At 44.4% G+C, this 27,901-nt stretch overlaps 1 protein-coding gene across 1 annotated transcript in view; it reads left to right on the forward strand.

The window, feature by feature from the left end:
- Window positions 1–27,901, forward strand: part of GRIN2C (glutamate ionotropic receptor NMDA type subunit 2C) — an 895,681-nt gene that overhangs the window by 612,987 nt on the left and 254,793 nt on the right. The window contains exons 5-6 of the mRNA XM_085617084.1: window positions 9,044–9,464; window positions 12,333–12,925. Of these exons, the coding sequence (XP_085473210.1) occupies window positions 9,044–9,464; window positions 12,333–12,925 (1,014 nt within the window). The remainder of the gene's footprint in view (window positions 1–9,043; window positions 9,465–12,332; window positions 12,926–27,901) is intronic.

The raw sequence follows: 27,901 nt of genomic DNA on the forward strand, positions 1-27,901 counted from the left end.
CTTTGTAGTCCACAAGGCAGGATGCATGGTATTTAAAAGTAGGACATGTATACATTTAATGTTAACAAGTCCTCACAGTGACTAGCACACAAAAGCTGTTTTTCACTGTGGCAGGCCTCGCTGTCCTATGTGGAATACCAGAGTACAGATTAAAATCGTAATACTATACCTCGTGAATGGGCAGAGATGACTCCTCTGAATCTGACAGAATATATAGGGTGGGGGCTCGGAGCATCCTTTTTGAAATTACAGTGTCACATTGCGCTTGAATGTCAAATCCTGCTTGAGAGGTCTTCTGAGTTTACATAGTACACTATAAACACACTATGAAAGAAAGGGAAAAGGATGCCAAAAACTGCTTGTGTATCCTCTGTCTGGTTGCTCAAGGACCTGCTTTGTCCCATCAGACCTTAGTCTCTGGGTTTTATATATAACACTGGGGGCACACCTGAAAGGAAGTGAAAGAGAATGCCAAAACAGTTCTTGTGCATTCTCTGTCAGGTTGCCATAAAACCTCACATCTGTTCCGCCAGTCCTCTGTGTCTGGGTTTATTGTGGGTATAGTGACTCTGCCACACTGGACTTTAGTATTACATGTGGGAGGACACTAGGATTACAATAGTGCATCCCCCACACACATCCTGCCCCTCAGAGCCCAAGTTTATTGAGTCTGACGACTTTCCCCATTTTTAAAATGCCTAAAGTAGGTTGGGTTGGCCCCAGAAACCTTCCCCTTTGGTTAGGTCATGCCCAGGAGTACTTCCCACCCACTAGCTCATACCAGGTATAAATGTGGAGTCTCCAGGCACCCACTTCAGAACACTCCTGGACCTATAGAAGATCAGAAGAGAACTGAACCAGCTGTCTTGGGACCTGAAGAGAACCCTGTAGGATTGGACTTCCTCTCTGCTGTACACTGGACAAAGAAGTGGACCCCAAGTGTCATATGGTTGACCTGCTGTTAAAACTACAGGGACACAACAATCTACAAGAGAACTTTTTCTGTAACGGCCCATCTAACCAGTGGCAACTGGACCTAGACTTGACCCTGCGATTTTGCCACTGACTGACACCATATGTGTCTTTAAGTGCTTCCCCTTAGATCATGGAAGCTTTATAAGTGTACTTCTGTGCTGGATTGAGACTTGAAGGACTAAAGTTCAACGGTAAAATCTTTGATCAGGATGAACCAGGTTGGTGTATCCAGCCTGCACGTCATCACGGTCAGCATCAAATTGCGCCTAGGTCCCAGTCCACTGCAACCACTGATTATCATAGTCGCTTTATGCCTCTTAGCGTAGTTCCCACTTAAAGCTGTAAAAACGAATATCTCTGGTTCCTCTATTGGATTTTTGTCATTTTGTTTATTACATTTTATATTTTTCAAATTTGGTGTGGGATTTTTACTGTGTTGAATTTCGAATTTATTACGGTTTTGGTTTCAGAAATCCTTTACAAATTGCCTTACGTTAAGCCTGTTTCTCTGTGCCACAGCTATTAGGGGGTTGAGCTCAGGTTAATTTAGTGACTTTGAGGGTCCACCCTGACAAAGGTTGTGATTGTACCTTGAGGTGGGTGTTCACCTCCTCCCAAATATTAATCCAATTTCTTACATAGAGCATGTGGTAAAATTGTGTTAAGGTGTTGATGGCACCCATGTTCCAGGGATGCACACATGCAATACTCCCCCTAGAAAGGCCGTACATTGCACATGAGCATAAACCCACCTCAAGCCACTACCAATGTTTTGCTGAACCATTTAAGGAGTTTTTCTGATATCTAGGTTGCGGATAAAAAACAAATCCTGCAAACCCATGCTTGGTTGTCAGCGTGTGCCTGGGCTATAAGACCCTGTGCACCTCTTCCAGAGTGATCGAGTACTGGGCCTCTGCAGTCAAATGATGGGGTGACGCGACACCCTAAAACTCTGCTTGCCTGGACATGAAGCGTGCTCCGTGCATATTACATCTGTGAGCTCCTGCCTATGCATCCCTCATTGCCACCACGCTGGGCAAGGGTTCTACCCAGTAGCGGCTCCTCGAGGGAGTGCTGCGGGGCGGTGGGTTTGGGCGGGGGAGGGGTGGTAAACTACGGAATACGGCCAAACAGGAGGTAAGTAAAAAAATAAATATGTAAAATGAATTACACTGCGCATGCTGCAACGCCAAATGGCGATGCAGCGTGCGCAATGTAATTCGTTTTATTTATTTATTTATTTACTTACCTCCGTTCAGCCGTATTCCGTAGTTTACTACTCCCCACCCTGCCCCTCCCCCGCCCCACCGGCCCACCGCACTCCCTGGAGGAGCCGCCACTGGTTCTACCTGGTCCTTGACCAGTCATGCCTGTCTGTCAGAAGTGCCTATCCGCGGGCCGGAAGCTTCCCCATCACAGAGTTTACAGCAGGCTCGCCCTAGGACCAGCCCGCCCTACTTTTGAGACTGTGGAGCAAAACAGCTCTGTCTAGTGTCTCCTAAACTATGACCCTTCGGAGATTGTTCAGGGTCCACTCCTTACATCTCAGTTTTGTAAAACTGGTCACTAGTCTCTTTATGTGCTCACTGGCCACAGTCATCAAGACATCTGAGGAAACAGACTGTCACTTCCGCAACGCGAGGTCAATTCATTGAAGCTTTAACCACTCATCTGCTGACGCATTAGTCCCCGTTTTCCATATTCTCTGTTTATTCTCCTTGGGTTGAGTCCTATTTTTAGCTCAATCAGGGTATAGCAGGAAGCCGCGATATTATCTCTGCAGGAGGTCTCTGGGAGAGGGTTGATTGCCGAGTTATTTCACCGGTAATGGATTTGTGTGTAGTGGTGAAGAAGGTTGTCCTACAAGGATGAGTCTTCAGTTCCAGGGTTTGTATTTCACCTTGCACAATCAAAGCTGCAATATTTTTAAGACAGCGTCCCCGTCACCCGTCGAGATTATTCTGCAAATACATATTTATGAAAAAAGGCAGACTAGATTCCTCGTGTTCGGTATTCAAGGCATACAGAGCTCCTACAGTACCAGGCTGGCATCCTAATCCCTTAGTCATCATAAAGATGGCACTAACATCTGATTTGTGTTCCTATCTCCCACATCACATTTCATCTTTAGTTGTTCATCTCTAGTAAATATATACATTTCTGAGCATAGGCGCTACTAACCATCATTGTTTATGCTTTCTGGGTCTGCACGCGTCCTGTAAACTTGTTTTTATCAGTTAAGAATGTGAGAAATGTAAAACCCTCGATTGTGAGTGTTGGTATTTCACATTGAATAAGTGAGAATAAGCATTGTCAAAGTGTGTAGGAAGTAAGGTATCCGTATAGTAAGACATCTGCACGAATGCATACATCTGTCACTCTTTCCCTATGCACATTGTTGTAAGGGGTGTCATTCCACCCAAGTGAAGGGCGTTTTAAAAAGGTTGTTTAATGTAGCATCCAGTGGAAGCAGATATGTTTTTTGGGTGCGGGTTGTGTGTTATGGGCTGCAGGTGTTCAAGAGGGGCTCTGGCTAGTAACCCTCCTTCTACAATCAATAGGATGCTTCCCCTTCAACACCCACCAAAAGTAGATAGATAAAGTAAAGACATTAGATCCGTAAACCTCAGGCCGCATTAAACACAAGAGGCGGGTCCTTTGCCACAACTACTTCCGTTGGTCCTGGGAGATACTGAAGGAAGTCGGGTTCCTATTCAGAGGGAAAGAGACACCCTTCTTTGTGTGGGCTGTGGGCTGCCACAAGGCCCAATCAATAAACCCGCAAAGATGAACTGCTTTGTGTGAGAAACCCCTGGCTTCCATCAGCCCAGTGTGCCTGTGCAGCCAATGACTAACTATGGAGTTAGAAAATAAAGAACATACAAGGTTCAACTCAAGTTATTTAAAAGGGCAAACATCATTTAAGAAACATGTCACAAAGTGAAGACGATCAGATGAAGGGATGAACACGATGGTAATGTGGTCCATGTGGCTGTCATGGCCTGGGCACCCTCCGCAGTCACTCACGTGGACAGATTGAAGCTGGGGAGTTAGTCCCGCGGAAAACGCTTACTTTCAAACGAATAAACTTTGCTTGTGGCCATAGATATTCAGCGGAGGGGAAAGCGAGGAGACTGTAGCTGGGAAGGACTTCCCAAGGGTCAGGTAAGTTGAGCAGACATTTATGCTTTAGAATTGCATTCTTACCAAAACCCTAAGAACAGGAAACAGCATAAAACTGAAAAGACAGAAATTGTGTGTGTTTTTGGTAGGAGTTGGCAGGCTGCAAAAGTCATCTAGGCGGGAACTGTGTCTAAAGCCAATAGGTCCTCAGAATGGGGGTACTACCCCGCCCCCTTGAGGTCTTCAATTGATCTAGCGGGGGTGTCCGGGTCTGGAAAAGAGGAGCATTTATCATGCCACTGCCTTACAGAGGCAGCCATCATGCTTCAAGCTGTGCTGTGTTTACTGAAAGAAAACAGAGTGGCAGTGAGCCACTCTGCAATGAGCCATAGGTAATGTCGTTTTCACTCGTGTCCTGTATGGAAGTAGGTGTCAATGTGGGTGTGGAGGCAAGAGGATGACTACCCTCAACACTTTATTCAATGTGAATTATTTATTTATTATTTATAATCCTCTGCCTCAACTCTCTGCCTCATTTCAAACCTCTTTCTACTACCCTTTCCAATGCACTACCCTCTTTCTCACCCTATACCTCTCTCAATATATCCTCCACCTCCACTCTCTCACTCATCTCAAACCCTATTCCACTACTATGACCCGCAAAATAACCCTTTCTAAATACTTCTCTCCTCTACCCTACCTTGCATCATCACAAACATCTTTTACTTTTCAGATCGCCCAAACAAGCCTTTCCAAAACCTTCCCTTTGACTCTTCCCCCTACAACTCCCCTTTACTCATCCCAAACCTCCAGATACTTCTATAAACTCCCAAAAATTAAAATTTCTAGACCTTTCCCTCTTCCATCCCTCCACTATCCCTTTCAATTCAAATAACAGACTAACCTGATCACTGCTATAATTAATTTAATATTTGCCTGTACTAATTTACCACTAATCCTTGTTGGGTTCTGGAGTAGCGTGCTACTTGCGGAAAAATGCTTCAACACCTCATCAGGGATAACAAGCGCTATCAAAAAGGCAAACCATTCCCTCTTCTTTCCCTCCTCTATACTTTTCAATCCAAATAACAGACTAACATGTCCACTGCTCAAAATAATTTCATATTTACCTATACTAATTCACCACTAATACTTTTTGGGTTCCTGAGTAGCCTGCTACTCGCTGGCAAAAGCGCTCTGATGCCTCGTCAGGGGTAGGAAGTGCTATATAAATGCAATTACAATACAATACAATAATAAAGGATCACACTGTGGAGGAGCTTAATTTGTAAAAATCTATGCTGGGCCCTTGTCAGGAGTCCACTCCCACTTGAACCACCCATTGCCGCAGTCAGTGCTGCCAATTACAGTATCAACACAGCTACTAACCATCACACTCCTCCAAATTTGACAATTCTGACTATTTCTGGCACCCAACTCTATAAGAATGGGTTTCAGGGCAGGTATTGGTCATTTTTAATGTATGTAGGATTAAAATACTGTTGTTGTGCTAGTCTCCAAACAAGACAAACAGTGCCACCTCGTAGCAGACTGTTATAAGTGCCAGTGTTGCCAATTAAGTGCCATTCCCATGCACCGGAAACCACAGGCTCAAATTAAGCACTGCACTGTGGATATTTTTACATTTTCAGGGAGTCCAGGATGCCACTGGGATTTTAGCAAAGAAGTTGTTGATTTTATTTTTAAAGGGATAATTTAACACAATGGCAATGTATGAATTGGTAACTATGGTCAAAGCTGACAATTGTATAAAATAATTATGATAACTGTGTCTGCATTCTGATGTATTTTTTAAATTTTTTTATAAATGGGGGGTGGAGCATTAAAAAGTTTGAAGACCACTGATCTAAGGGCAGCGTTTTTCCACATGGTCTTGGAGCATTGATATCTTAAAGTAAACACCAGAAATCAATTTTCATTTGCCAGAGAGTTCCCACAACTCTGCGTTCAAGTATAATATGTATGTCCAGTTACAACTGATCCAACAGAATACTCCTAGGCAGGCACCAGTTCCTTTGTCTCTGGAACAATAATCCACAGAGGCAAGCAGGCGTGTATAATTCCAACTGTGTCACTGGAATTCCTCCATGTAGGCAACATAACACTCTGCACTCTCCTGCCTCAGGTGGAATTGTCCACCCACAGGGGAGAGCATGTTTCACTGGCAGAACACTCACTGTCTGTGTACTGTGGCTCAGCAACAGATTGGTATCACTAGTCTTGGAGCAAAATGCTGGAATTCAGAATTTTGCCAGAAACCAGGAAGCAATTGTCTCCAATAATCTGAAAAGGTTGCAGGAGTCTTTAGTGGATGAAGGGAAGTCGTCTCTCCTCTTCAGATCCAAGCAGCTCCTTCTTTGGAGCGGTGCAGTGGCAGCTGCTTCTTAACGGGGGTGGTGGGGCGGTGGGGGGACAAAAAAATAATCACTTACCTGCAAACTGGCCGCCGCCTCTCGGTCTTCTTCAGTCTACTCCAGAACCAGGAAGCACACAGGCTCCCAAACTCCCCTAGCCAAGGGACTTGGAGCCTGTGCATGTTCTCCACCCAGGCTGTGCAATACAACCAGGTGGAGAACATGCTAAATGTGCATGACTGTTTGGCCAGCCCAAGACGTCCGGCCACACCGTCATGCGCACTTAAGAGATCGCCCACCACTCCTCCCCCTACTCCTGTGATGGCCCAGCCCTGCCCCGTCCCGTACCTAAAATGTATACTAGCTGACCCAGGATGTAAAAAAAATGATAACATTGCGTTATTATAATTGTATTTTTCCTTTTTGAACTGCTCACAGAGCAGTGGGGCGACACTCCTCCGCCTTAGCAGAGGAGCCGCCGCTGGGAGCAGGTCTAGGAATAAAGCAGCCAGCCTTTGGTGGTGAGATCTAGACAACCCTGATTGCATTTTCAGGCTTCAGACTCTCAGTTTTGCAGAAAAATGAAGCACTTATTTAACTCTGAAGTTCCATGATATCAAAACTATCACCGGTTTCCATGTATCTAAAATCGAAAATGGTGAACCCCTGGCTAGGCTGTCTGGGGCTCCCTCCTGGCCCTCCCTTAGCACCTGCTGCAAGCTCATGTGAGCAAACACTTGATCCAGGTTCCACTGAGTATCCTGGTTCCCTTCCCTGAATGTGCTACAAGGCTCTGTTCAAACACAGGGTAACTCGTTGCTGCCTCAAGGGTTTTCTTTTTTCCCACTGTATCACCACTTCTGTGAAGTGCCATCAGACAGAAGGAGACAAAAACGAGAAATGTGTAGTGGTTTTAGAATACACTTCAGCCAAGCTCATGAAGCATGTATTAAACATTGTGGACTGCAAGTCAGGTGATAAGAATGTAAGTTCTCCCCTGGTATTTTCAGGCCAGTTTACCTATAAGCTGCAAATGTGGTCCTGGTAACACTTTACTATAAAAATAAGAGAAAGATTTATTATTCGCGCTCATTTTCTATCATAAAAATATTCCACGCAGTAGAGGGCGTTTAGAGAAACAACAAATCTAAATCCAAATGTTTGGCTTCAGGAGTAGTTGGAATAGATATCTCTTTCACTCCGGTAATCTGTGAACCGGCCTTGGGCCCTGAATTCAGCTAGCGGCTCTGACCAGAGTGACATTTACGCATTTTGGAAATAAAATCAATGTAAGCTACTTTTCACTAGTTCAATAAACTTTGAAGCCAGCATATCTCATTCACAGCCTCTGATGGGAAAGTGAAAAGCAACCACACATATGCATTTGCATACCTTCGCCATATGTAAGCGTGCAGTCGGTAATACAGGCATCTGGCAGGTATGGCAGAAAGTACACGCAGGGCCTTTAAATCTCAGTAGCCTAAAGGCGGCGTCTGCTGCAGGGCTGTGCTATACAAGTGGCTTCACTCATTCAACCATTCATTCTTTTATTTGCTTTCTTTATTATCCTCAAACTGCCATCCCTTATGTGCCCAATACCAATATGGGCAAGAGTTTTCATGGAAATGAATTTGAGACATGGGCACTTGTGGCATTAAGTGTATGTGGTGAAGGCAGCATGAACACAGGGCCCCTCACCCTCTGTCCTCCTACCTGGAGTCACAGTCGGATGTACTGCCAATGGGTGGAGAGCGATAGTTGGTGCTATGGGGTCTAGATGTCCTTGAGACTGGTGAAGAGGGCATTTGGCTGACATTGCATATTTTAATTAAAAACACAATTTACGGCGACCGCCTAACCTGTGGAAAGATTCAATAAGGTGCACTTTCTGTTCCCGAGACCTTTCAGATTCATTAGTGCTGTTCGTGTTTACTTGTTCCTCTTCCTTAATTTACTGTGCTAATACCTCACTCTTCGGTCGCCTTTGCAATTATGTTGTTACTTGCCAGCGCCAAGACGTTAAGCGAAAGAGCTTTTTATAGAACATAACATAACTTTGCATGACACGACATGACATAACATTGCTCCAGTGGGCTCTCGTCCAGGTGGTGTAAATTGCTAGGCGCAGGTGCAGGCGCTTTCTTTCTTTTCCTTGCATATGTTGCTTCCCTTTCTTCATCCCACATGTATGAGACTTCTGACTGCTCCCCTCTCACATCCCAGCCTCTCTCATTCCATCTCCCACTCGTGCATTGCATGAACACTGCCTTCCCCTGTGCCATGCTGTCCTCTGGCCTAGGCAGGGCTCTCCTCTCCTCTGTTGCCTGCCCAACCTCTGAATCTAATTGGGTCATGGCTTCCCTTTGGCTGGCTCTTCTTCTTGCATAGCCCTCATGTCCTTCTGGTTATGCACTTTCTCTCCCTCTCTTAACCTCCTACATCCATGAGGTCCTTCCGGTCTCTGTCTTTGGGTGCGGTCCTTCACATCTTGTCCCGACCCCCCTCCCTCCAGCAAGCCCTGGTGCCCGCGCGAATGGATGTCAATGAGCTGGTCCTTTTTCTTCTTCCAGGTGGAGGGTGGCGATGGGTGCAGCTGCAACATTGGCTTTGATGCTATCCTGGGTTGTGAGCAGTGCTGCTGTCTTCATGGATACCTTATTGCCAAGTCCTGTTGGCCCCGAGGTCAATGTGGCCCTGGTGTTCGGGGGCTCCTCCTACCAGCTGCAGATACGAGGCCACCTCACCTCCGAGAGCTTCCTGGACCTTCCCCTGGAAGTGAATCCCATCACGGTCATCGTGAACGACACCAACCCCAGCACTCTGCTCACCCGGATCTGCCAGGTTCTTGCCAGCGTCCGACTGCACGGCATCATCTTCGAGGACAATGTAGGCACCGAGGCCGTGGCGCAGATCCTAGACTTCATCTCTTCGCAGACTGCTGTGCCCATCATCAGCATCAGCGGCGGCTCAGCCGTGGTGCTCAGCCCCAAGGTGAGCATCTTTCTTCTGCCTAGTCCCTATATTCAAAGGGAGCCCCAGGGCAATGACAATGTCCGGTAGAAAGGACATGCAGAAGTGGGCTCTTCCCTGACATTATAATTAGGGTTCCCGGTTTTATGGTAATCATTTTTTTTTAACATTTCCGTTTGTATTCATCCATATTTATCTTTTGGCCGTCTTATTGGTATTTATCCATATTCATTTTGTGTTTTGAGAATAAATGGAGCCGTACAATTGTATTTTTCCACATTTATTTAACTGATAAACATGCACTCATACTTTGATGCCTGTCTCGTTTTAGCAAATTAAGCAACTGGTAAATATTAGCATTATTTACAAATATATGTTCACATATGCCTGTACTTAACCCCTTCAGTGCCCCGCCCTTTCCCCCTCCTGTGCCGGGCGTTACATTAGCGGGCGGGGTCCATGACGAGATAGTCTCGTCATGGGCACAGCGCAACTGTGCTCCATGACGAGACTATCTCGTCATGGGCATAGAAGAGGTTAAGGAAATCTCATCCTGTGTTTTTTGACCCCTCATGATGTCTATTTGCTCAGCTGTTGGTCGGGAATTTAGGAAGGACAGGATGGAGAATCGCTCACAAGAAGTTCTGCATTGTGCTGCTTTTAAAAATAAATACAAATAGAAAACACATTCTTTTCTGTTTGTATTTATCAGTATAAATCTGTAAAAACAGAAAACCGGTAACCTTAATTATTATCAACTCACAAAAAAAACCATTTGATCCTCCTTTCACATGCTGGCCCCGTTGCAGGGATTCTATATAAACAGAGCTATGCCTGGACCACAGAACCTCAGTGTGTAGCAACTCAGCCACCATACCACATCAGTACCCGTGAGCCCCAATCTAGACTATCTCATAGCGCTTTACCTGCCCTCTTAACCTTCTCAGAGTGAGAGGTAACTGAGCACCCCAGAACCCAACACTCTAGTCCCCTCAGGGAACCGTGGAAACAGATCACCAACCTTTCATTTTCTCACTCATGCATGTCCATAATAAACAAAAGAGACACAACAACAGTTTACAATATTTACTGAAACCTATTGTTCTCTATTATAAAGAATCTGTGCTGCAATTAGAAAACATATGCATCACGACTGAGTGAGGAGCGCTACAAGTAAACTATAAACAATAAGAAGCCCTACCATGGTGAATGATGTATCTGCCTCAGCCTACGCCACTGTGGAAAGACGTGTTATATTATAGATCCATGGGTAGAGTGGCGAACCCCACACCTGCTATGGGTAGGTAGTTGTTCTACATCTCAGGCAGTGAATCTCTCTCTCTTTGGGACCTGTGCTCTTCTAGAATGTCGTCTCTCTGTTTTTACAATGGCACGTCTCAGTGAATATGTTACGAGGTGTCTTCTTCAACACAGCAGATGTGAATGCATGTTGTGTCTAAGTGCCAAGCCTATTTGCTAACCGATCACAAGAAGACCAGGCACAGTGTTGTTTGACCTTGTACAAGATGTTCAGACAGTCCGAACCAATAACAAGAGCATGTGCAGTGCTTTTTAAAATAATGTTGTGGCACAAAAAAAACGTGCCAAGGGTAAAGTGTGCAAGGCAAAGCAGCCTAAATGTGTAAGCAACTAAAATACGAGCAAACTAAGTGGGCCTTAAAGGAAACACACGGCAGCACTAAACTTTACAATATCATAAAATGTGCCTTTAAACCCACTCTTGTACTCTCAGTGTCATACACTCCCCCTCACACACACGAAGACTCCAAGATCTTCACACACTCATTCTTGTGAGCTCATTGTCACGTGCTGCCGTGGGTCTGCAAGGCCAATCTAACACACTGTCCCTCCTGGTTACAAAAGCAGGCTCATCAAAGGAATGTCACCTCCTTGTAGGTCCCTCTACGAGACTCTCTTCATTGGGCTGTCCTGCTTGGAAGGCCCTCTCCTTAGCTGCAAGCTCTCCTTAGATAGTGTCTCTCATTCCATCTGCCATCTCTCCTTAAAGAGACATGCTCTTTATTGGGATTCTCGCAGCATGAACAATCTCTCCTTAATGTTCCTGCCTCCTCCCTTGCAGGTCTAGTGTGCAAGATCTGACAAATATGACTCTTATTTGTTCATTTTCTCAGATCGTTACAGGTAGTTACAGATGGAAAACAAGCTGGCTGTTGGTATTGATTTTCTTAATGGAAGATTTGATCATTTGAGTGTCTCGCTTTGCTATGAAGTATGGCTGCGAGGCCAGCAGCTGCATAAGAAAGGGGAGGCAAAGTCAGAATGGCTTAAATAGCTGCAGAGGTTCACGTGCTAGTACAAGCATGCGAATATTTTCAGATGAAAATAATATTGCATTCTATAGAGAGTGGACATTTTATGGGTAAGCATACTAGTTGCAAAATTATTTTTTCAATACCCAAAAATTCATTCGGGTAAATGGCAATAATATAAGGAAAACAAATATGGCTTTAGCTGGAAAGTTCTAAAATATACATACCATAAATCCAGGAGGGAGAATCTGCTCAGAACAGTCTCCCATCAGGGAAGTGATCGCTGTCCATCGAGTATCTCTGTAGCAGAGTAGCAGGTCTCATTTCATAGCAGCTGGGTTGCTTCCTCCCTTCTTTGAAGTAGAAGAGGGCCAACTCTGTGCAAATGTGGGCGGAGTTTCTTTGCATATACTCTGGAGGGAGGATCTACTGTTGCCTGAGGGGAGGGGTCCTCAGCAAGTCAGGGAAAGACCATGGGAAGGTTCACGGTGTCACTGTCCAGCATTCAGCATTCTTCAGGCAAAGGCTGGACACAGGCCTGGTGTGGTGAGTCGTGGAGTTGAATGTTTAACCCAGGGCTGTTCTTTTCTTTCCACAGGAGCCCGGCTCTGCATTCCTCCAGCTCGGAGCCTCCATCGATCAACAGATTCAGGTCATTTTTAAGGTGCTGGAGGAATATGACTGGGGCTCCTTCGCTGTTATCACCAGCCTGTACCCAGGATACAGCCTTTTCCTGGACATTATACGTTCCTTCGTTGAGGTAAGCTACTTCGGCTGGGAAATGCAGGACATACTGACCTTCGAGATGACCCCGGACACCAGCGCCTCCAAAACACAAAGGCTCTTGCAGCACCTGGACGCCCAGGTGATGATCGTCTACTGCTCGCGGGAGGAGGCTGACTACCTCTTTCTGGTGGCCAAGGAAGCCGGCCTCGTTGGTCCAGGATACATCTGGATTGTGCCAAGCTTGACTGTTGGAGCCACCGACCTCCCACCCCCTTCATTTCCCGTTGGCCTCATCAGTGTGTCGACGGACAGTTGGAAGTTGACACTGAGGCAGAAGGTGCGTGATGGGGTGGCCATCATCACTACCGGGGCCAAGCGCTACTACCGGAACCACGGCACGCTTCCCGAAGTGAGCCAGGACTGCAGGAGCTCTACCGGGGTCACAGGCAATACTTCCTTCTACAGGTAAGCGAGCATGCAACTCCGACTGACTTAGTGGGAATTGTGAAGCCTGTTGTGCCGTGTATTGTCGATCCTTACCAAGGAGTCAGGATACAGCTGACATCTTAGGAACTCTTGCTGCCCTACATTCTGGAATTCAATACCCTATAACAAAGCCCCCTAGGTAGGCTTTTGCATCTTTAACACCAAAGCACGCCACATGTCAGGCTTTAGACGATGGACGCTGATTCATAAACATAACCATGGATGGTGGACATTAATTCGCCCTCTGACTCCAGATGACAACATAGATTTATACCTCTTCTCATCCTTGTCCGTCAACAGTCTGTTTTTGATGCTGGCTCTGCCCCAGCCTGCCAATGTGTCTGAATCCTCCGACCCTGGCAGTCTCCCAGAAGCACCTGCCTACCTCAAAATCTCCAGATTTCTCCATAGCTCAGACCAGCCTAGCACTTGCCACCTGAGGACAGTATTAATTTTGATTCTAATTTATGTGTTGGAGATGCTGAATTGTGGATGGTGGTGATGTCACAGTTCACCAGTGTTAGTTCTCAAAGTCAGAAGTTGCTGGGCTCCGTTATGCAGAGCTCCCTGGTGCGTTGAGAGAAATGAATAAAAGGCGGAATAAGACAGGCGGTGAGGCCTCGCGGGTTCAGTGAATGTACCGACTTTACAGACTTATGATAAACCTTATAGAGCATCTAACACATCAGCTCCTTTCACAATACTGTATGTCACATCTATTATCTGGTTCACACCTCAGATGCAAATTATCACAGCTTGTGTTGGCGACCAAAGGATAGTTTAATGCAGGGCAAAATGCCCATTCAGTAAGATTTGCACCTAATGCAACTTAATGAGTCAGGATTCCATCTGTGAATCTTACTGAATGGTTACAAATGTACCGTATAAGGACAGGGGCTACAGGAAACCTAATCGGATGACCCGGTAGCAATTAGAGGTTATGGGGCTCTGATTATGACAACTGGAGTCATTCACTACTGTTGTCCTGGGCCCACTCTACATTTGCACCATCAAATTCAATTTTGAATCTTGCCTTGACAGCACTACTTAATATATGGTCTTAAAACGTTTAGTTGGAATAGAAGCCATCATAGTAAGTGCCCCCTGGAACCAAGTAAATGCCATAAGCAATATGCCCGAGCCCAACAAGATTTGATGTTCAAATAGCAGTTTTTAATATATGGTGTGAAGGTAACCACTTTGTTGTCAACCTTCATCTGAAACTTCCAGATAAAAAATACAGATCTGGAGCCTGAGGTCCTAACCCAATTCGCAAACCAAGGATGTGCAAGGTGCGCACAGGCTGGTTTGAGAACGGGATGTAATTTGTGATGCTGCCTAAATATTTATCCGTTGCATCACAAAGCCTGATTATATAGGTTTACAAAATGATCTGACTTATCAGTATAAATTAGATAGATCCAGGGCTTTAAGTGGGCCGGGTCTTGCCGGTGCTTAGCCCTGGCAGTTCTAAAAAGCAGGTGCTTAGACGGGTCCCTATCGGGCTCTCCATTTTTGCCCTCACCCTCAGGATGGAAATAAACAATCTTGACTCTGCAGCAGTACCACCTTTAACTGCCTTTAATGTACCTTCAAAGAGGCTGGTCATAGTACTGTCACAGTCTCACCATTTCAGAACTGAAGTATTTTCAATATGCTATGCTACGAAGCCATGGTTGTTGCTTATTCATGTTATAATAGCACTGGCTTGTAAGTGTAATGTTACTTGCTGTATTATATATCTGGATGTAATGACAGAAGCAGCAAAATACCAGTCGGACGGCACGCTAAGCTTAGCATAGATTTCAACTTAGGTACTTGCAAATCACGCCCTCAATGACATCAGTCACGCCCCTTTGAGAGACCCTCCAGTTTCTTCATCCCACTTAAAACCCTGGGTAGGTCGCATTCTGCCACCCCCTGTAAATGGCTGCAAATAGAGTGCAGGCGACCTGTAAAATACAGCAAACGATCCCTGCACTTGCTTTCCAAATCAGAATTTTTTAATTTTTTTACAGCAGATCAGGTCTAATAAACAGACATCTGTTGCTTTAAAAAAAAAAACTTTCCAGTTTGGAAATACAGTGGTGGGAGCGGACACGGGCCACTTTGAATTCTGTCTTCTCCCCCTGAGGCCCTTAAACATGATTCCCAAAGGGGGAACTGTCCTACTAGAACAGCTTCCCATTTGCAAATTAGTTACCAACCACAGCTTGAGAGGTAATGGCTCTTCAGTGCTGCAGGTCGTGCAGAACGCGGCAGCCCGGTTATTTTTGGGGATCTCCAAACATCAATCTGCTTCCCAAGCCATGCTCCAACTACACTGGCTTCCCATGAAGAGATTCATTGACTTTAAAGCACTCTGGATTGCTTTCAAAGCTTCACATGTGTTTGGCTCCGACTACGTTTGTGGCTTTGCAGCCACAGAAACTTTAGAATTTGAGGTCCTTTGTACATAAAGGACAGTTTTAGATTTTAGGTAAATAAATTCAACTACTTCAAATAAAAACTGTGGGGCAGATTTATGTGGGACTTGCGCCCCTTTTACACCGCCGTTGCGTCACTTTTGTGACGCAGCGGCGGCGTAAACCCTGCGCCAAGTTGCGCCCGATTTACATCATGACGCATCTATGGAGATGCGTCACGGTGTAAAGCCCTGCGCCACGTGAAACCTGCGTCAGGTTTCATGTGGGCGTTGCGACACTGGGGGGGGCGTTCCGTCGCAGGAACGCCCCTGAAAAGTGACTCAGTGAAATCTATAAGATTTCACTGAGTCACTTTCCCAACGCTGATGCGTCAAAACCCTGCGCCTGCTTGAAGCAGGCGTAAGGCTTGATGCACCATGTTAGGGATAGGGTAGGTTGGAACAGTGCTGGAGTTGCGTCGCGCTTGCGACGCAACTTCAGCACTGCGCCAACCTTACGCCGGCAGATACGTAACGCATTTGCTTGTCCTTGCGCCATGATGCACCGCATTGTAAATGCGGCGCATCGGCGGTGGCGCAAGGGCAATCTTGCGTGACGCATCTTCCCTGGCGCATCCATGCTGATTTGCAGGGATGCGCCAGGGAACATAAATCTGCCCCTCAGAATTTTGAAAGAAATTGTATTCCTCACCCAAAACCCAGCTTGTTATAAGTAGTACATCAATGTGTTTAGTTCCCAGATATGAGGGGCATATTTATGACATTGTCACGCAGTGCAGCGCAGTCCAGCGAAAGGGCAGGAATGGGCTGTATTTAAAATAATACAGGACATTCCTGCCTTTTCCCCTGCGCTAGCGCCATTTTGGCTGCCTAGTGCCAACGCAGGCGCCTGTGTTCCATGCAGGATTGTTTTTGTGCAGGAAGGGGCACCTGCCTGCACAAAATAAGCCTGTGAAGCATATTCCTCTATCGATGTGTGTTGCAGAAGGCAGCAGACATAGAAAGAGGAAGTAACAAGAAGATATAGAGATATTTCTCCTCGTAACGCTTCTTCTTTGAAGGCTTATCTTTTTGGCGCATCCCCAGGTATACCCGTTCAGGTAAATCTGGGAATGTGTTAAAAACCATGGGAGTTCCATGGGAACACCCATGCAATGCCTTCCTAGCGTAGAGTAAGGCAACACAGCAGTTTGAGCTGTATTACCTTACTCGAGATTTATGAAGCCACTCAGGGCCACTCAAAGTGGCCTTGCATGGCTTCATAAATCTCATTTTTCAGTTGAATCGCACATGTACCACATTGTGTGGTGCAAGTGCAATGCAACTGGGGCCATAAATAAGACCCTAGCTTGTCATTTTCATCAAGTACATGTACAACTGCCCGGCATGGACAGATTTAGGCTCACATGTCCGTGGATCACAGTCATATCCAGAGAACTCCCATCCTATGTTTGTGGCACCCACCAGTTTTAGGGATGCACACATTATTTCAGTAAGACCACCTAAAGCCAAAGGTGGTCCCCATTTGCCAGGCATGGCCAACAATCTGCTTTAGTTGACCAAACAATACTAAGGAAATTGACCATATGCAAAGAATGGAAAACGTATGGTTATGTCACCATTATGCAAGGCATGACCACAATGATGTTTAGAATGTACTTATTATGTCATGACGGCTGCCTTCAACCAAGACCTCTACTGGCGCCCATAATATCTACAGTATGGTACCAGAATATTGCTGAGAGAATATTGTCTAATATAAATATTGTGTCCTTCATATTGTCTGCAAAAATGTCACCACATTGGAGATAATAACAGAATACCTACACGCAAGGGGGCAATATTTTTGTAAATGGCATCTTAGAACACAATACTTCTATCGAGAGATATTTTGACAATGCTATTTTGACAGAAAACCACATCCATATCAAACCAGGGAGAGCAACATTGTTCAATAGGCCACTGTAATGCCTAGAATACTCACGCAATACCGAGGAGAACCATCATAATATCTGGAATACGCCAAATATGCCACCATGGCCCACCACCTGCCAGGATCTTGGTATTGCCTGCAATGCTAATAGGATGCTGAGGAGGGCAACTGTAATGACTGAAGTTTCTACAACGTGCCAAAGATTGTGTTGCAAATTAGGCTCCTGATGGAGGGGAGTGAAACCATTCTCAAGCAGCAAATACAATTTTTGTCAGGGTGAAGTCACAAGCAAACAAATTAACCTGTGCTTATCCCTCTGGTAGCTTGGCACAAGCAGTCAGGCTCAACTTAGATGCAATGTGTGAAGTATATATGCAGGACTTCAAATAGTAATAAAGTGAAAACACAACACAAGAATAATTCCACAATAATTTAGCAAAAGAGAGTTCAATCTAATACATTATTTGAAACCAAAACAACAAATATCCAATCAGAAGATATGCAATTTTAAAGATTTAAGTGAAAAAAGTGACTGTAAGCACAAAGTGCCAACTGTGGGTATCTGGTCGAGCCGGACCGGTGCAAAGTCACAAGTTTAGGCTGACCATGATGTAGCACAAGATGGATACAGGGACCAGGATAGGCCCACTGAGCAAAGTACCGTAAATCCTGGTTGCAGATCATTGTGAGATCCTGTGTCGAGGATATGCCACGTAGCAGTAGTTCCGAGGAGTTGCAGGGCTGTGATGTGAAGTTCTGTGTTGGTGTAAAGGATGCTGTCGACGAGTGCCTTGTGATGTGAAGTCCTACATAGGACAGCTTAGATACGTTGTTCTGCATCTGTTATGCCCACGGGACCACAGCTAGGCTGGCAGAGCACCTTCAGGCCCACCTCCAAGGGTCCAGAACTGGGGTGGCACCACTTGGAAGGCCAGATTCGCAGCAAGTATAGTCCAGGTGTTGGGCTCAAGATGGGTAGAGCCTTTTATATCCCTGAGGCTCTGATCAAGAAGCCAGCCAACTAGCCCTTGAAGTCACTCTTGAGGTCCTGGGATCAAGATGCTGGTCAAAACCTTCTTACTCGGGCATCAGGGCAACAGAGTAGTAGTCCTGATAGAGCAGCACAGAAGTCCTTCTGAGTCATCCACAGGTCCAGAAGTGCACTGAAGAGTTGGGTCTGAGGGTCCAAAATTTATACCTGGTGCCAGTTTTGAAGTAGGAGAAGGTTCTGGAGGTTTCCATCCACAGAGAAATTTCCTGCCCACCTGCCCTGGACCCAGCTTGTCTGGAGTCCCAAAAGACTAGTGTCAAACCTTTTTAGATGTACCCAGGCAGAGCCGTTGTGATGTTCAAATATTGCAGATGACAGCACCTCCCCTTCATCAGGTCAGAGATGGTCCATCCTACCAATGCCAGTTGCCCTTTATCTCACCGCCTGGGACCAATATACAAAGATCAACTGCCAGCTACACCCAGTCATGTGACCTAGGATACAGGCTGCAGACACCAAATAGTTGGTACAAGAAAAGGCCGACTTTCTAAAAGTGGCATTTTCAGAATTGTGACTTAAAATCCGAGTTTACCAGGTCATTACATTACAATTCTTTAGACACAAAGCTTGGCATTCCTACCTGCTCGCTAATGAAAGTTAACACTTATTAAATGAAATTAGTTAACCCAATGTTATCCTATGGGAGAGAAAGGCCTTGCTTTATTGAAAACAACTCCAAGAGTTTTTCACTATCAGGGCATGTAAAAGTTAAACTACATGTCCAAACTTTTAAATACACTGCAACTTTCCATACCCTCTGTTTAGGACCTACTCTACGGGTGACTTATATGTACTAAAAAGGAAAGTTTTAGGCCTGGCAAAAGGTTTATTTTGCCAGGTCAAAATGACAGTTTATAATTGCACATATAGGCTTCAGTGACAGACTTGAGACATGTTTAAAGGCTACTTAAGAGGGTGTCACAATAAGTGCTGCAGGCCAACTAGTAGAATTTAATTTTCAGGCCATGGGTTCATTTAGTGCTCCTTTACAAGGGACCTACAAACAAATTAAATGTGCCAATTGGGTGTATGCCTATTTTACAATAGAAATCACAGGCACTTTAGCACTGGTTAGCAGTGTTAAAGTGCACAGAGTCCTAAGACCAGTAAAAACAAGATCAGCAAAAATGGAGGAGTAAGGCAAAAACGTTTGGGTGAAGATCACCCTAAGTCTAACAGATGGCCTTTTTCTTCCAAGGCTACTCTAATGCATACAATAATCTCTACCATTGCCATTGCCTCTCTCCTCTCTATTCCTCTCATTTAATCACCGCAATTTCTCCTTTTCTGTCTTTTTCCAGCTTCTCTTGCACCTGAATCTCTGCCACTCTCTTACATCTTTCTCTCACTATTTCCTTATTCACATTGCTAACTGCTGCTTATGCCACATTTCTCATCCTTCTTCATTGTGGACTTCTCACCACTCTCCCATTAATTGCCCTTCTTTACTTTTCTATTCTATATTCCTTCTTCTGACTCATTCTCTCTTCGGTCTCCTTCTCATCTTTCTCATTAATCTGCCTATTCTTCTTATACTGCTTGAGTCCATTTTTTTACCTCTTTGCCTGCTTTTGCATCTTCCTTGATTTGTTTTTCTACTCCACAATGCTTTTTTAATCCCCCGCTCCTCAATTTTCTTTCTCTGCTGGCTTTTCTATCTTTGTTTCTCATATGGTCCATTTTTCTTTTTACACTTTTTTGCCTCACCTTTTTCTGACATGTTTTGATTTGCTCTTTTTCTTTCATTCTCTACCATCCCCTTCTTTCTCCACTATTTCAATATTTCCCCCAATTTTTCTTTCTTAGAATCTGTCTTTCTTTCCATCACTAGTCCTGTCCTTTATTTATACATATTCTGCCTTTTTGCCTTTTCTTTCTTCCACGTTTGAATCCCATTGTTCATGTTTTCTCCACCTTTCTTTGCAATTTTTCTTTTACCACTTTTCCTCTTCCCATTCTTTTCCCCATTTATTCTTAGTCTTCATTCTTTCTTGATTTTTAGCTTTTTTTTCTTTATTGTTACGTTGTTCCCTCCATCCTTGATTGCTATATCGCTTTCTTCCTTCCTTGGTACCTTCCTCATTTTTCTTCCTTTCTTGCTTGTTTTTTCTTATGTTTTTTAAAATTTTGTTTCCCTTTTGTTTCTTTTTTTTTTCCTTTCATTTTCATTCTTTCTTTCTTCCTCCTCCCTTACACTTTTGTTTCTGTCTTAGCCCCTTTACTTTTTCTTCTCCCATTTCATTGGTACATTTGTCTTCCCTTTCTTTCTTCCTTTTGCGTTCATTGAGCCCCCTTTTTCTTTTTTCTTGTCTCTTCTTTCTTTCCTTCTTGTCTCTTCTTTCTCTCTCTCTCTTTCCTGCTTTCCATCTTTCTTTCTTTCCTTTTACTTTCTTTCGTCTTCCTACTCTTTTCTCCATTTACTCTTTCTATCATCTCCCCAATTTACTTTCTCACTTTTGTTCCTTCTATATTTTCTTTTTTCTCCATGACCTACCTGTCGATCTTTTCATTTTTCCTTCCATCTTTCTTCACATTTTGTATCTCCCCCTTCTTGCCCCTTTCTCTAATTCCCACTTCCTTTCCTTTTAGTGCTCCCCCTTTGACTTCCTAGTTTCTTTCTTGTCCTTTGTTTGTTGATATGTTTCTCTTTACCTATGTTGTCTGTAATTTATTGCTATCATTTTTCAGGCCTCCTCTTCTGCATGTCTTATCTCTTTTCATTCTCCAGGTTTTTATTTCCTGAGCCTTGAGGGTGTGAATCTAAAACTTCCCAGTTCCTCAGTGGGCCACAAGATGAATGTGTGAGGTAATAACCAATACAAAGGGGGACCCCTGCAGATCAATAAAGGGCGGGTAGAGCAGAGGAAAATTTAGAAACACCACCACTAACAAAGGTCACCCGCCCATAGGGATTACAAAAGACCCAAAAGAGGGTCCTAGTATTTCATATCAACACCTGGGGCTGACCAACACATATATTCAAAATTTCAGGGAACTGGTTAATTAGCAAAATTACTTTTCTTTTTTTTCATAATATCAAACATAATAATCACATTCCAAAAATACATAAATAAAACATACAAGGTCATCTGTAAGTATATAAATAAATATGTCCCACACGTAACAATCATAACTATCAGTCATACTTGCACTCACTCATGATGGTATACACATTCATTCCTCAAAGCAAACACATCCCTCCAACATCACAAAGCACTCCAGATGGTAAAACTGCCACTTGATGATAGGATGGAGCATTCTCGTGTATCCTCCAGATGGTGGGTGGAGACTAAGTTCAGGGGCACGAGAGGAGTTAAACACCAACACGCATTTTGGTGTAACGCCTTTAGAGGGGCGACACCTTCATCAGGGCGGAAGTTGATAGGTAGTGTGGGACACACAAACACGCCTAAAAATCACAAGGAAATATATCAACAATTTGTACATGTATTAACTACCATACACAAAAAGAACATGATTCTTTGTGTCAGAGTATATTGAGACATTGTTGTGACAAAAGTCAGCCCAAGGATGAGACTTGATTCATAATTCATGATTTAAGAAGCATAATAGTCTAACAACGGAATAGAGTGCACCGAGAAAAAATAAATAAAAATAGGAAACCAGAGAGACGAAGAGGGCAAGCCCGTGTATTTCACACTATTGTGCATAATGTTTAGATAATTAAGGATGCCAGATTAAAAAAGTGTGTGATAAGAATTAAGAATGTTTTACAAGAAGGTTATGCCGTTCCTCTCTAACAGAAAAGTGCAGAGTCAGGGTAGACAAGAAACCCAAGAGCCCCAAGAGCTGGGGTCAGTGTAGGGAATCCATAAATCGGATAATAATGCCCTCACACACCCTTGCAGGTGTCATGCTTCATCATCTGGGCTGCTCCTCGTCGGGTTGGCAGTGCAATACCCGACGGGCTCCCTGTAATAGGGGGTCTTTGTCGGAGATATTTTTATCCGAAAGCTGTATGGTGAAGTGCGGGTGAGGGGGCAGTATAGTGTAGATGAAGTGAAGTGAGTTAAAATAGGGTTGGGAGTGCCGAAGTAAACGAGTATTTATTCTGGGGGTTTCCTTCCCTAAATAAAAGCAAAAAACAAGGCACAAGCCAGAGTGTAATGTCTCGTGTAGTGTGATTCCTTGTTTAACTAAGTGTTGGTCAACATGTTTCTCGCTCCTGGATTAATATCCTATATTATACTCCTATCGCCAGAAATCCCACAAAACACCTGACGAATAGCATCACAGGCATTGTTGAATCAGCTGAAAATCCGGGATGGCTGAGCAAGACGGAAGCCATGTTCGTTAATAAAAAAGATCCAAAAACCCCCTACTTCTACATTCTTCCAAAGATTCATAAGGGGGTCACCCCAGTACCAGGGAGACCCATTGTCTCTGGTATAGGCTCGGTTTTGGAACCTTTATCACAGTTTTGTGATCATTTCCTGCAACCGTTGGTGAAACTTGTACCTTCATACTAACAGGACACCACAGATGTATTACGCTTACTTCAGCAATTCCCACGGGCTCATGAGATTGACTTCCTCATCACCCTCGATGTAGAAGCACTTTATACTAACATCCCACAGATGGCCACTCTTGAGGTGATTGAGGAAGATCTTAACCAAGCCACCTGGGAGTCATTGACACCTCCCAGCTTTATCATGGAATGTGCAACATTGGCATTGACCGAGAATTTCTTCTAATTCAAGGGGCAACTTTACCATCAGACCCAAGATACTTCCATGGGGAGTACCTTCGCCCCTAGTGTGGCCTGCCTCTATATGGCAGCTTTTGAGGGACAATATATCCACTACGATTCCAACCCATACCGTGATAACATTATGGAATGGAAGCGTTTCATTGATAACATCCTCATTTTTTGGAAAGGGAACTCAGAAACCCACAGGGACTTCTTGAAGTGGATCAATAACCTTAATCCATATTTGAATTTTACCATCACTGTCTCACCTACACACATAACCTTTCATGACCTCACTATTAAAATCAAAGGAGGTCATTTGGCTGCTACTATGTACAGAAAGAGCACTGACCGCAACAGCCTTCTTCATTTTAGCAGCCATCATCCTAAATCACTTAAAGAAAAACTACCCTTTGGACAATTCCTTAGGATAAGAAGGAATTGTAGCATGGTGAATGATTAAAAAACAGAATCTGAGACCCTTGCGATGAATTTGATAGCAAGAAACTACCCACCTAAGAGCATCACACTTGCAAAAAAGCGAGCACGCAATAACAATAGAGAGGCCCTTTTGGAACCCAGAAACCAGAGTGTGTCTGAGACTGAGACGCTTACTTGCGTCACAACATTCACACCGATTTCTAACAGACTTACCAAGGTGCTAAAGAAACACTGGGGTATACGGAATACGGGTTCCTTACACCTAGAGCAACCACGATTCGCGTTTAAACGCTCAAGAAATTTAAAAGATATGCTCATTAACACAAGACCAAAACCTAAGGACACCATGAGACAGGGGACACTTTGGCAGTTACCAGCAGTCAGAGGGCATTACCCTTGTGGTTCCTGTGCGGCTTGCGCTTTCACTTCTGTACACAAGACCATCACACTGAATGAGACATTTATCTGGGAAATGAGAAGCCACATGAATTGTAACACAGCTAACTGTATTTATTTACTCACCTGCCCTTGTGATCTCTACTATGTGGGCATGACCACCTGCCCCATCAGTTTGCGTATTTCGGAACACCGCAGCAACTTTCGCTGCCGCAAAAACAACACGAAAATGCGCGCACACTTTCTAGAAAAGACACACTCCCCGGACTCTCTTAAATTGGTGATTCTAGAAACTACATAGAACCCTTCCAAAACCAGTCTGTTCACTAAAGAACAGAAATGGATACACCGTTTATCCACATACGATAGAGGACTCAATGACGATATTCCCTGGAGCTCTATCCAGATCTAGGTGGTAATATGAGATTTAACATGGTAACCCTTAATGTCTCGCAGCTCCTTTTCATATATTAATGGAGGGTATCCACGCACTGCTCAAACAGATTCACGTCTTTGTGTTGGAATTAACACTCTAGCAGTGCTGTTGCCTTAAAGTTTACACCTTACTAACCGGTGGAATCCCACACCAACTCTTTTTGACTAACCGGTAAAAAATAGTTCCCATCTTTAAACTTCACCTTTACATCTGGTTTTTTGACCATATGAATGCTGTTAATACTATTGACCAGCCCCAACCACAATATATCCCCTATTTTGGTTTTTACACTGATTACTATTGGCTAAGTACTGTAGTGAGACCCAATATGCCAAGAAAACCATTGGTTCGTCTGCTCAGATACCGTTCTAAGATGGCTGCCACATTAGCCACACACTCATTGAGACACAAATCCCCGTCCCACCCACATCCGTAGGCACGTGACAAGCGCTGGCCAGTTAAACCAGAGTAGGAATCTAAACATTCACCTCCCGGGACCCGGTGGACAGGGCAGGTTCACGTTTCAGCATAATGCGCCTTAACCGTAAGTAAGAACGCAATGCCGCATTGGTGTCACTGCTGCCCTTGTTTGTTAAGCGCTCCGTAGTATACTTCCCATACCGGTTAACTCTCCGACGCCAAGGGACGTTACCGACTGTGACTAAGGTAGCACGTTAGCATATTTCCATAGACCGCGCAGAACTGATGGTTAGTGGGCCCAACAGATGTTTATTTATCGCTTTCTAACACAATAGAACAACTTTCTGCTTTAACTGAATACCTCCCCTACCGTATGCTATACTGTACGCTGGCCACCGCGCCAAACTTACTGTGAACACCACATTTTTCGGAGAGATTGAGAGGTATTTACACCGCCTTGCCATCGGACGCTAGCGGTCAGACTATCTTAACGACGTGGCGACACCACGTCCCATAGTGGGCTACATACGGTAGACCCGCGAATACGGTCTCTGTCTTGACCTGCCAACGCCTGTCACACACTTCACAGAGGGGAATACCGACATTATTTGTATTTAAACATGAGCAAACTCTACGCCCCATACTTTCTCAGAGGGGTATACCGACATTGTTTTTATTTAAACACGAGCAAACTCTACGCCCCACAATTTCCCGTTCCTCGAACCAACCCAGAATATTTTCCTAGCCTTTAGCCCACATACTGACGAGCAGCTCAGGGCTATATAGGGAATCCAATAGGACTCTGTTTGTGTAGATCAACAAACTAAGAGAGACCATGTACTTGGTATACAATCACAGCTACCTCTACCCTTTATATATGAATTGTCTCTCTGCTTAGTCCTACAATTATAGGAACCAAGCGCTATGCATATCCCACCGGGTACTGTTGATGCCTGGGGTTTTACTGATTAGGGTGAGTACCTTATTATGTTTCTGCTGCATCACGGTATTCCATAGGGGCTTAGAGTCACACTAGCTCACTGTGGAGACCCACCACCTGTTTTTAAAGAAATGTTTTAATCCTCCTACGTAATTACGCTCACTTCACATGTATTTTAGATTAGAAGTCAGAGTCACTGTTAGACCGTGCTTATACTTATATTGTACCACTTCAACCTGAACAATATGTCTACGTTTTTTTGTCTCCCAACAACAGGTAGATCCAGGTACTTTAACCATTAGACACTACTACAGTGAGTAGAAAACCTACCACACAACTTAGGTGTAATAGTTATTATCTAGGTCCTGAAGAATCGCGAGGATATTAATACAGGAGTGAGAAACATTTTGACCAACACTTAGTTAAACAAGGAATGACACTACACGAGACATTACACTCGGGCTTGTGCCTTGTTTTTTGCTTCTATTTAGGGTAGGAGACCCCCAGAATAAATACTCGTTTACCTCGGCACTCCCAACCCTATTTTAACTCACTTCACTTCATCTACACTATACTGCCCCCGCACTTCACCATACGGCTTTCGGATAAAAATATCTCCGATAAAGTCCCCTATTACAGGGAGCCCGTCGGGTATTTCACTGCCGACCCGACAAGGAGCAGCCCAGATGATGAAGCATGACACCTGCAAGTGAGTGAGGGCATTATTTTCCGATTTATGGATTCCCTACACTGACCCCAGCTCTTGGAGCGCTTGGGTTTCTTGTCTACCCTGACTCTGCACTTTTCTGTTAGAGAGGAGCGGCATAACCTTCAGGTAAAACAATTGCTCGGGCCTTTGTTTTTGCTGGACCTCCCACTCTTGTGAGGCCCCCCCTCATCCCTCCCTATTGGTTACAACAAGAATTAAGAATGCCCATAAAGGAAAGTAATTACAAGCAAGGTGCACAAGATGGTAAAGCTTCTCACACACTGAATATGTCTTGTAGGATAAAGATATTCGCTGGGGTTCTTTTTACAAGGTCCAGAATAAAACCAAAATGTTGAGTAAAGGCGATATCTGAAACAACAACCCAGACATAGATATTACACTTGGTCAGGCATATAACACATCAATTATCCCGTTTGAGAACATGAGAAAAAAGAAAGAAAGAAAATAAAGAAAATGGACCATAAAACGAGGAGATACATACCAGGGTCCGAGATATTTCATAAATTGATCAGGGAACTAATCCAGGAATCGTTAGCGCTGCCAAGGAATCCACAAAAGGATCGGTAATGAATCTGTTCGGTGAGCTCGTCAGGGGGTGCATCAATGAGGGCTCAATATGCTTCCGACCGAAAAGAAGGGAAGGAAATATACACATTCAGATAGCAAAGGGACACGCACGATTATTAAAGGGTCAGGAGGAATCTGCATATGTTAGTGTCCTCGATAGCAGCAAGCGCTTATAATCAGTAGTTTTAACGGGACGGTATTTTTTAAAATAATGGGGTCATAAAAAATGTGCTAAAAAAGAAACAGTCGCCCTGCTATCGCTTGTCAGAGGTATAGGGCAGGGGTGTCATCCCGGGATAAAGTTAACAAGGACCTGACTGGGCAGTAACTGCGGCAGGTGGCGCTGTGGGCTCAAGGGGAAACGGAGATACGTAAGGCCGTTTTGATACTACAAAGGGAGAGGTTCCTAAGTGGGGCACGATGAGTTTAAACAATTCGCCTCAGTTCTACGGGACTCAGCACAACAAGGGAAAGCGCGCTTACCGAATGTCTGTTAGGTGTCCGTCCTATACGAAGTTCCTCCAGTCGCCGGCCTGGAGGGGTCCCTCCAACCAAGGCAGTTTGTGGGAGCTGGCAGTTTAAATAATTCCCGGCGTCATCCAACCTCCAATAGGAGAGCGGAATAGGCGGAAACATAGAGATGGAAAGCGGACAAGGTTCAGCCAACCTCCTCTAAACAAACGCGGTGGCCATCTTTAAAAAGGCGATTTGCAGGATCTGCACTGAGGTATCCCTTCAAGAATCTTTTCTCTGGGACCTAGTCAGGATCGTGGAATAAAAACGCCAAAATACGCGATCACAGCTGTCATACAAAGCACTGCCGCAGAGGATCGACATTTATGAACCTGGGAAAAAGATTTTTTTAAAAACAATTTAGAAGCAATTGCAAAAATTACTAACAGCAA

This window comes from Triturus cristatus, chromosome 7, assembly GCF_964204655.1.
Source record: "Triturus cristatus chromosome 7, aTriCri1.1, whole genome shotgun sequence".
In the NCBI taxonomy this organism is placed as follows: Eukaryota; Metazoa; Chordata; class Amphibia; order Caudata; family Salamandridae; genus Triturus; species Triturus cristatus.